This window comes from Notothenia coriiceps, unplaced genomic scaffold (assembly GCF_000735185.1).
Source record: "Notothenia coriiceps isolate Sejong01 unplaced genomic scaffold, NC01 NC01_scaffold00000339, whole genome shotgun sequence".
NCBI lineage: Eukaryota > Metazoa > Chordata > Actinopteri > Perciformes > Nototheniidae > Notothenia > Notothenia coriiceps.
Window position 1 is genome coordinate 12,636,778 of NW_011333040.1, and position 11,337 is coordinate 12,648,114.

Consider the following 11,337-nt stretch of genomic DNA (forward strand, 5'->3'; position numbering starts at 1 on the left):
CATCTGGCAGCCTGCGCCTCAACGCTGAGTTTGTCATCAATCCTAGTCTAATAACAGCAAATTATTATTGGTGCCTATTAGAATACAATCTGATAGTATAGCTTTTACACATTCTGATTTATTATGTGTCTTGTATGCAATGACTGCCAGATGTCTCCAGATCTTATTCAACAGGGAGAGAGTCAGAGTGTCTTCGTAAAGCATGTTACCATCACCGGTTCAATTCCCGCCACGGGACTTTTGTTGCATGTCAAACCCCCCAATTTGCAGTCTGTCTCTACAATGTCAAACAAAGTCAGGAAAGAGTGAAAACCTCTAGTTTCAATATTTGAACCTCCATGTGAATTCATCATTCTGGGGGTTTCCTTAAAATAAGTAAAAACTATGCCAGTGACTAATGAAAGTGTATGATCATTTTAGAAAAGTGTAAACAAGTAGGATGTTTACACCAAGACAAAAAAAGTGGGTAAAATCGAACTATTTAAATAAAAAGCAAATGCATTGATTTGAATATGGATCATATTCCAAGGCACTGGGGAGTTCCTTCATGTGTTGATGATGTTCACAGTGTTTTACCTCTCTGACCAAAAGCCACATAGTTCTTATTAAAAACACGTGTTGGAGCAGCATCTGATTTGTCACGGTGTGTGGCTCCACTGGTTTAATCCCAGACATGTTTGCAGTGTTCTGTCTGCAGCAGCGTTTCAACAGCGGGCTGACAGCGGGGGGATCTGCTTGGTGGAGCGACGCTGGAAACTCTGGTTTGCCCCGCGGATTAGATCTGCTGCTGACAGGCTGATCACTGAGAGCAGGACACTGTGAGGGAGCACACAGCCGAGCACACAGGCAGCAAAGGGCCCCTCCCCCCCAGGCCTTATTATTGTTTTATTTATCAATTACTTCTTGCACTAAATAAATTATTCTACTATTGTATCATGACTTTCTAGTGTCAGCCAGCAAACAATTAGTGGCTGCAGACTTTTCTGAAATCCTCCAAGGAACACTATCCAGATATTGTGCAGAGATATTTTAAAAAGCTGACTGCACATTTTACATGAATGCCTTAACATAACAATATTTTATAAACTAATGAACCAAACTGGAAAGGAGCTGGGAACCACCTGACATTTTTAACAGGATGCTTTGGGGAGTCATACAGATACAACAAAAAGCGTACATTTTTGTCTTGTATATTAGAATGTAATGCATGCATGGTGTTTGATATAATTAACATATTTTATTACAATTCTTTAGGTCCTATTAACTTAGGTTTAACATTTTTAATGTATGACTAAGTTGAGTGTTTTTAAATGTTGGCCTTTCTATTTTACCTTTAAAAAATATGGTCACCATGATTATTGGGCGGGATGGAAAAGATTGAGAAATGTTGAGATCACAGAGAAACCGCCCCTTTTGTTCTGATTTAATGAAATTTGAAAATGGCTAAAGAGAAACCAGATGAAATGAAGATCATATATCAGATGTGCAAAAGGCCACAGGGCTCCGCAGCACTGCTGTCCTTTGGATTCATTTTACACTCTTACAGAGAGTTCAGGGACACTTCATCTTTAGTTAATTTACAAAATGTTAGACAGCCTCTGCACAGAGAGAAGTCTGAGCACTCTGTTCAGACTCAGTGATGGAGAAAGTCTACGCTGACTCATAAGGGCCACAGTAACAGTAAGCATCTCCTCTTCAGACCCTGACCTTAGACTCTCTGTCCTATTAAGACCATTGACCTATGGTCCATTACCTACCACCCACCCACACACACACACACACACACACACACACACACACACACACACACACACACACACACAGAATAATAACAGCTGCTCTTACATGCCTGAACTGCAGTCAATAGTTCACTTTATATAAGTCCGTATCTGAGATGTGAAGGCTATAGGTGAATTAAATAAAGTGGTAACTCCATTAGCTCGTGCGTAATAGGTTTATAAAACAAAAACAAAAACCTTTTACAACTATAACTATGGTAGATTGTGAGCTCAGCTTGTTACCTGGTTGTTTTTGCACAGATCTGCCCACATGCTGGTTCCGTCTCCTCCGCGCATCAGGACGTGGTAAGTGAAGAAATAAATCCCGGGGATGGAGCACGTGAACTTCCCCGCGTTGGGGTCGTAATGGTTTCCCAGGTTGGTCACCACATCGTCAAACTTGAGCACTTCGTAGCCCTCGTGCTGCTTTTTGAGCCCTGCGAAAAAGGCGATCTTTGGCATGGTGCTGTAGGTGGCCGCGCTAATCGCCCCTGCAGCTCCACCGGACCCCGGGGGTCCCGGTAACCCGGGTCTGCCCGGCTCCCCTCGGTCTCCAGATGGCCCCGCTGGACCGGGATGCCCCGGCTCACCGGGAGGTCCCCTCGGTCCTGCCTTACCCGGACGACCCGGTTCCCCTTTTGGACCTTGGATAAAAGTGGGTAAAGACTGCACGAGACCGTTGTCTCGGGCCGGGTCCGATGAGGCCGTGCTGGTGGGGGGTTTGGTTCCGTACGGGTCGCACACCATCCTGCAGGTGCCGAGCATCTCATAGTGCGCCGCCGTCCCCGCTGAGTTGACCAGAACCGGGATGAGGATGACTAGAACCAGGACCATCACGACCCCCAGGACCCCCGCCGCTACTAGCCGTTTCCTGCCGACCAGCCGCGTCAGCGCAGGACGATCCGGCTGTCTGCTTTTGGGTGAAATTTTGCTGGCTGGAGAGGTACCCTTTAAAGAGAAAAAATGTAGCGACGCTACACTTAGTATGTTTAATTAACTTTTAAAAGCACAGCCCCCCTCCCCTCGCGTCCTCGTCCCTCTCCTCTCCACACTTGTTCTGCTGATGTGCGGCTTATTAAAGTATCTCTCAAAGTTCTCACTGGTCGCTGATTTTCAAAAGCTCTGGATTCAGCATCTCTGAAATCCAGACTCGGGGTCTGGCCCCTCTTTGATCCACAGGTCCCCCAACAAAGTGTTTATACAGCAGCTGCACTCACAAGGTGGATCAGTCTGTCTGATACAGAGCTGAGAGGGAGTCAAAGCACATAAACACAGGAGGGAGAGAGAGGGGGAGAGAGAGAGTGAGAGAGAGAGAGAGAGAGAGAGAGGGATAGAGAGAGAGAGAGATAACAGATAAGATCCTGATGCTCTGTCCTCCAATAGAAAGAGGGCAGCAGGGTATCATATAGAGTAATACAGGGTTAGGTAACTTTATCTGACTCCAGATATAGCAGATAAGAATCCTCATAAGGTAATGTGTTTATTGAGGACTCCCACACATTAGCCACTGCTCATATGACATCTGTTAAATCTGTCTTTTGAAATGGCTGTATTGGTACTTTTACTTCTGTAAAGGTAAATTGTCTGTCCCCAGTATTCTGATAAAATGACGCTTCACTACCAAACTTATTAGACAAGCTGTGGCTGTCAAATTCTATAAAATGCCAATGCTCAATAAACAATGACCCCACTGATGTCAAAGCTGATAAATATTTGGACACGCCTCTCTGTCACTGACGCACTGGTTCTTGCTCTCATCATGATTTTATTGCTTTATAAAGCACTTTGAAACTTTTGTGTTGAAAACATGCTCTGAATAAAGTTATGAATATTATCGTGATTATTACTGTGTCCACTCTCAGTCCCTGGACTTTTTGTGGCTCGTATAAGCCCTCGACAGCAATTTATCATTAAGCGTGCAGATATTGAGTGAAGTGCCAATGCAATGATCCTCCGTTACCTTCACAGCTCATTTTCAGGGACTCTCGATAAGTGGACGTTTGGAAGCCTAATGAAGCCAGAGGAACGAAGTTAGTTTGATTTTAGTTACATCGATACCGCCTCTGTGTTCTCCTGTTCCACAAGACAAATGACTCTGTTCATATCTGTAGATTCAGGTATGGATGGTATGGACATGTCCCTATAGGAAGTCAAAACACTGCCAAATTGTCCCGATATTCCTCCAGATATGAAATCATTTGCCATTTTAAGTCCGCACAGTGTGTCGCATTTACCTCTGATGCACAGATTTTGATCCTCATCATTTTTTAAAGCTGTTTCTTGTGAGTCACCCAACTTTTTTAAGTGCATTACTAAATCACTAGAGTTCAGGTGTGTTGTTCCGCTTTCATTTCCCATGACAATGGCAACAATCCAATACTGACAACAACAAGATCAGTGCTGCTGTTAACAAAATGTTTTTATGCTTTTCTGTATTTTTCTAAAGGTACATGTACGAATGGTTTGTTTCGGACGAGTTTAGGCTGAAAATGCAGTGGTTTGATGTATTGGGATATACAGTAAATGAACACGTTATCAAACACCAACTGTAAATCTGCTCAAAGACTGTTGGTCAACCTTTTGAGAAAACAGGGTATATGAATTGTTACCATACAATTAGAGATACAACGTCCCACGAATAGATACGTTTAAGATCATTCAGGTGTATATCAGTATGTAGTGTCTCTACTTTAAAGAGTCCTCTCCTGCTGATGTTCAGGTGTATATCAGTATGTAGTGTCTCTACTTTAAAGAGTCCTCTCCTGCTGATGTTCAGGTGTATATCAGTATGTAGTGTCTCTACTTTAAAGAGTCCTCTCCTGCTGATGTTCAGGTGTATATGTAGTATCTCTACTTTAAAGAGTCCTCTCCTGCTGATGTTCAGGTGTATATCAGTATGTAGTGTCTCTACTTTAAAGAGTCCTCTCCTGCTGATGTTCAGGTGTATATCAGTATGTAGTGTCTCTACATGTCTCCATGCTTTAATGTTCAAAAAGCTCTTTATTTTTCTCATACTGCCTGTGCTGCGGCACCTCTTTTCACCCTCTGTCTGAAACCAGAGCTCTGATTGGTTAGCTGGCCGGCTCCGTTTTGATTGGTCAACTAACTGCTTAGAGATGCCCCGCCCCTTAGCCTATCACGTACAATGAGTTGGAGAGCTAGCCAAAAGAAGCGCAAGTGTTACAGTACATAGTGATGCCGCTATGTTACAGGAGCAACAAGACAGCAAAACCTGTAGAGATATTAAAAGGAATTGGACACAATATGAAATAGAACATTTGAAATATATGAATGTTTAAAGACAGATGTTTGCCTTTGCTCTGTGTAAATGCTGCGGTCATTAAAGCAGCAGCTGTATATTAGCGGCTCATCCTCTGGTGGGCGGGGGCTTGTTTCTCTGCCCTGTGTCACCACCCTCATTAAAGTGGCACTGTGCAGCCCACCTTAGACAATCGAGCCTGCCCTAACACACACGCCACCTATAAATCACCTCGTGAAAATCAATGGGCTTTAGTTAGCCTGGGACTCATTGTGTCCTTGGAAAGGTGTGAGATGAATTGAGATGAAGTGAAGACAAAACAGGAACAACATCCACAGAAAAGGGACGGAGTGCAGAAGTGAATGTTTTACACTTCAGGGTGGAGGTGATACTTGGTTACATATAGGTCACCTTTATTTGATCAAAGCTGACATTTTACATTTATTTACAGCCTTTTCTTTTAAACTGGTGAAACAGTTGAAAGTCAACAGAGGATGAGTCAGGCTGCCATTGTTACAATCTCTCAGAGATGGATGGAGGTCTTAAACTAAGGCGACCGTATTGAATGTTGTTTTCATTCAGGAAACTTTGGAAACCCCGCCTTCTCATCAGTGAATTACATTAAAACCCCAAGCATGACTGCATTCAGACACATCTTACAATTCGTGTGGCTTATATTGTACTGTATTATGGTTCTGAAATAGATGACACAAGAGAAAACATTGATTTTCATTGTTTAATATAATATAAGTGTTCAATACAGTGAGCATGATGTACTTTCAGTATATTTTGGCCTGTGATCGAAGCACAATGACTTTAAAACATGATTACAATCAATCAGCTTCGGTACAGGCTGAAATGTGACGGACACTTGGTGAAGCTTTCGAAGTAACACAACAAAGAGAAAGTGAAATTGAAGGCAGAGAGACTCTCAGGGACCAATTCACCAGAGGATTGTTCAGCAGCATCAATCGTACAAAAAGGGACGGCAGGTAACTCTCGAAGCGCCCGCAAAAACTGTGACATGCACCCCTTACTACACAGCCAATTTAAATCAGATGATATGCATTCATTTGGCGCAAAACTCACCTCTTTCTATGCAAATGAGCCTAATTACGAAAACAGTCCAATTTACAAAGATGCCGCTAATAGCCTCACGTAGTTAAAGTGAAATGATTAGCGTCTGCAGAGAGGTCTCAGAAGCTAGAGCACTTAAAAGAGTCCAGTGATCGTATTATATCTGGTTTCTTCCGTTTGCGTTTAAACTCCTCGACTTAGTTTTTGAAGAATGCGTGGGCCAGAAATCTCTGCAATTGAATTTTTTTATTTGCCTCTCTTGTTCTGCCCTCAGTGTTCTTGGTGCAAAGGCAACATTTACTCTTAATGATAATTACAGTCAGATGCAAAAAAGGGCAATCAGCTGTGAGAGGTTTTCACCATGCGGACGCAATCCATTCTGTGTGAATCGGCCCCTCAGAGCTCTCAGAGATTGAACACAGTTAATGGCAGGTATACTGCTTCTTCAATCTCACAGACAATAGTACAAAATTGTATTTGATATAGATTGTCAAAATACGATAAGCTGTCTTTCCACCTGGCATTGGATCGGCACTTGCTGCTCTTTTCTCAGTCATATCTTTACATATCATTCAAAAACAATCATAACGTAACTGTAGCCACCTCTAAATGACCCGCACATGTGTTAGTAGAAAATGCATTTCCTGTAGAAAATGTGTGTGAATACTGAAAGCTAAAAATAAAGTGCACAGCATTGTTGAAAAGGCAGTAATGTGAAAGAAATGTTTTTTCATTGGTGAGATAAAAGTTGAAGTGTAAAACTGGCAGAATTAGAAGCTACCTAAAGAAAAGCTAACATATATACTTTTCTTGCGACGCGTTTTTAAATAACGCCTGTCAGTCACCGTTAGCTGATGAAGAAGGACTTCAAGGGATAGCGGGTGTGACGAGAATTAGAAAATCCCTTAAAAAAAAAAGAAGCTTAATATTTCATTAAAAAGGTAAAAAAAGTTGAATACAAGGTTAATGAAGGCCTTCACAGAGCTGGAGAATAAAGGGTTAGAACAATGGAGTGAATGTTGCCGAGTCAGCAGAAATGTGGACATCGAGCTGCTGTGAAGAAGTGACGCCGCGGCATAAAGTGGACATCTGTCGACTAGTTTTACTTTCGATTATCATTAAAACGAAAAGCTGGACTTAATAGTTGAACATTAAATATTAGCCTTTGGTATCATAGCAGTTTAACAGCCGTGTATGTCCTTATAATTTAAGTTAAAGTACCTTTTTAGGATGATTATAATACATTCTTACGTTTGATTCTAAATTCTGTTGGTGTTATCGCTAGTCTGAGCATTGTTAGTAAGTAGCACCGAAAACAAAAAAATATATATACTCAGGCACAGTGGAATACAGTCCAAACAATATTTAACACGTTCAGAAACATAATCCATACATTTCAATGTAATACAAAATGTCTTCAAAAAGAGAGAAGAAAAAGGCACATGCAGTGAGTTTGACCGGCATCGACTCCATCTTTGTCTCCTCTCTATTTGTTCTTGGCGGCCAGAGGCTTGCGGCTGATCTTCTTGCTCTTATCGTTGTTCTTCTTCGGTGGTTCTGGGTCAGCCTGCATGTGTCTGCCGTAGAGACTGAGGAGGGAAAGGGGAAGAGAAAAAAACAAGTGTTGAGTGGAGAGGGGNNNNGGGGGGGGGGGGGTGAAGGCAGTTGTTGTAACCAAGCTTATAGCATAGCAATATGATTGTACCGTTTGTCTCTTTATGTGTCAAAAATGATCGTATTCCTTTTCATACTGTCTCTAGTGCCCACCATCACCCATCCAGGCAATTTAACTAATACACCTGCAGGTGTCAGCAGCATCACTGGCACGCTGTGACGAATAGTGGCCGACAGTTTAATTGGAACAAACACACAAGCACCAAATATCCACACAGCACACATAGAGTCATTACTTATTAGTGTCCATTACCACTGAGTCCTGGACACACGGACAGTGTCTCTTCCACCCCACCACCATCACACACACATACGCACACACACACACACACCACCTCTGTCTGTCACTTCTTCTCTCCCATGGGTTTCTCTTGCTCACAAGCAGCAGAGCTCATTGGAGTGGAAAAGACTTATTCTTCAGTTCAGTCTCTCTTTGCTGTTCCCCACAGCCTGTTAATAATTGTGTCTTCCTTTTTCCTCCTCTCATTGTATTCGTGCTTGGCCTGGGTTTAAAACAAGCTGACTTTAAAAACTGGGGAATGTAGGAGCCTGCCCGAATGAATCAGATAATACAATAAACAGTGTGTGCCTGTTTGTATAGATCATTGGTCGTAGGTCTAAGTTGCTTAATTTCCATCTGGTAAGTTCATTTATTGATAAGTCAACCCACGTTTTTTAAGAGAAAGCTGGTTTGAACACTTGGATAACGATAGTGCAAATAGTCATCCTATTTCACAGCCAATTAAAAATATCAAAAAGTCCACACACACATTTCTCAATCGAGTAGCCGTCTCCAAATATCCACTGTCCACCCACATGCTCAGTAAATTCAAAATCCTCACACTTGCCACTTGCTTGTCCCTTCTATTGTAACCTGTGGTTCCAGAAGAGGAAAACTTATATATAAACATCTCTTTAAAAAGCCTGTAAGTGATGGTATGGGTACACACACACTGAGGATGCGTTTATACAAATCCACTGTGGTGTAACTGTCACTCTATGATTGAAGCATCTTGTACTTTCCTCTCCTCTCCCTGCCTCCATCCCGTGTCAACACTTGCACTTGGGAATAAAGTGCTGCCAAAGCCTATAATATCTGCTGCCCATCAAACCCCCAGCAGGCCGAGGGCAGAGACAGACAGACGGAGACACAAAGGGGAAGGGGGGGGGACAGACACAGCCAGAGGAGCGTTTGAGTTTGCTTTAAATGTCTCTTACTGTTCCTCTTTTTAAAAATCTCGCCCCAGCTGCTCTCAAACTGTGTGCTGCATTACGGTCTGCTGTCTGCAGGGAGACACATTTGACAGAGAGCGGTTTAGACAAAGTGATGCTGGGACTCCTGCCCCGTCGGATTGGGGGCCGGGTCCCAGAGGAGAGGTGGGGGGGGCAGAGTCTGGATCAGCCGGGCCTGGGGACAGTTGACAGCTTTTAGCCATTATAGTGGCTTTAGTCTAGGGACGGCATTGTGTGCTGGCAGTTGGTCTTGGTGTATTTGCCGTTAATAACTGTGCAATATATACCTGGCTGCTAAATAAAGGTATTCTGATTCTATCACTTTGGTCCGGACTGAAATAACATTGCATTACATATCATTTAGCCAACGCTTGCATGTATCCAAAGCAACTTAAATATACTTTGATACCTTTATGCCAACGGTAGCAATTACAGGGTTAAGTACCTTGCTTAAGGACACTTTGACAAAATTGTATTTTTTTTTTTTTAGGACGTACGATATTAAGTAGGCAAATGAACTCAAACACGTCATGTTACAATTATTTTTGCTGCTTGCTATAAAAGGAAAACTCGCGCGGCTCTCATGTCAGGGGTACTTGAGTGAGTGACAGCAAACCACCAATCACAATCATTCTTGATCAGATCACAGCAGGATAACCGAGCTAGCTCAGCTTGTTGCTCTGATAACTTAAGATCTAGACGTCCGTGACTAAAATCCTTCATCCGGTTAAATATAGTTAGAAAAATACCAATTGTATAGCATTAAAGTTCAAGAAAGGATGGTTTGCGGACAGAAAAAACAGTCTTTTCTTCAATTCCTGTATTTTTTCATATCGCAATATATATCGCAGGGGGAGAAAATATCGCAATGTCAGTTTTTTCCAATATCGTGCAGCCCTAGTATACACCCATGCATATTTTCTTGAGTCTTCACCAAAGCTATCCAATTTCTAGAGATATTTTTAATACTGCATAGAGAATAGTTGAGTGCACTTGCGTAAGTGCGCGCTTGTGCGACTGGTAATATAACAGCGAGTGGAATACAAATCATTTCTAATAAGTCTATGAGAGTGCTGGAACCCAAAGGTCACAAGAGACTCATGAAAAGAGCGTGTGAAGAGCCGAACGAAAAGCTCAAGTGTGAGATGTGTGTGAATGTGCGATGTGATGTGCCGATGAGGAGCGAGCGTGTGAGTGTGAGAGGCCAGAAGAGTGTGTGTCAGAAGTAGGTCTTCAGGATGTTTTGAGATTGCGTGAGCGCGTGCGAGTTGGTGTGAGAGAGAGCGTGTGAGTGTGCGTGTAGGGCACAATTCGTGTGTGTGTGCTGCTTGCGCGAAGGGAAAACATTGTGCAAGAGCGTGCGTATAGAGTTTCTAGGCGAGAGCGAGAGCGATGCCCTGCTGTGCGCGCGCGTGCAGAGCGTGGTGTGCGTAGAGCAGACAGATAACTTTGTTATGTGCGTGCGAGAGTGAGCGCGAGCGTTCGCGGTTCTCTTGAGCATTGTCTGTGAGACAATGACATGGTTACTAAAACAGGATCAGTTCTTTATGATCAGGATTAAGGTGTTAGGACGTTAGCTAAAAGTCTGATCTACATTACTTCAGAAAAAGAATCGCAGCGTTCCACAAAATGATTCACGCCAACATTTCTGCATGAACACAAAATGCGTAAAGAATAGTAAGCCAACTTTTTGTTAAGCTGTCAACCCGGGACTCAAACTCCCATGATGCTTTGATAAACATCAAGGACTGAGAGTCAGACGCTTTCAACATTTTTGAACTCGGGGATGCTAACCTAATTTCTGTAAAAAAATAAATAAGTACGCACATGCCATGAATCAACAGAGAGAAAGAGAACTAAGAGAAGTGTGTGTGTGGTGTGTGTTTGTGTGTGTGTGTGTGGTGTGTGTGTGTGTGTGTGTGTTGTGTTTGTGTGTGTGCTGTGTGTGTGTGTGTGTGTGGTGTGTGTGTGTGATGTGTGTGTGGTGTGTGTGGTGTGTGTGACGCTGGTTGGACGTGTGTGTGTGGGGGGTAACTGGCGGCGCAGCGCAGAGGGGGTGAGGAGGGGATTAGCCTGATTCAGACTGTCTGCACAGGATTAAAACCGTCTGGTCTCTGTGTGTACGTGTGTTGTCTTGTTAAATGTAGCAGGTCTGTAGTTTAAACAGCAGAGGAGAGTACCTGAGAGAGAGGGACTTTAACGTGTTTATTTGTCGTTCGTTTTCTGTGTCAACACCACAACAAAAGAGATCAAACACAGGAAGGGAAATGCTAAACCGAGTCAAGACCGAGACTTAAATTTGCGTCTGTAGGAACT

The 11,337-nt window shown here is 43.0% G+C and overlaps 1 protein-coding gene across 1 annotated transcript; it reads right to left on the reverse strand.

Moving 5' to 3' along the window:
* Window positions 1–2,009: 2,009 nt before the first annotated feature.
* On the reverse strand, window positions 2,010–2,612 carry LOC104951049 (complement C1q-like protein 3). The gene has a single exon (XM_010777689.1). It carries the CDS (start codon window positions 2,610–2,612, stop codon window positions 2,010–2,012), a length of 603 nt encoding a protein of 200 aa, XP_010775991.1.
* Between the last annotated feature and the right edge of the window lie 8,725 nt (window positions 2,613–11,337).

Excerpts from the sequence above, each read along its gene's own strand:
- LOC104951049 (XM_010777689.1), bottom strand. The coding sequence starts at position 2,612 with ATGGTCCTGGTTCTAGTCATCCTCATCCCGGTTCTGGTCAACTCAGCG.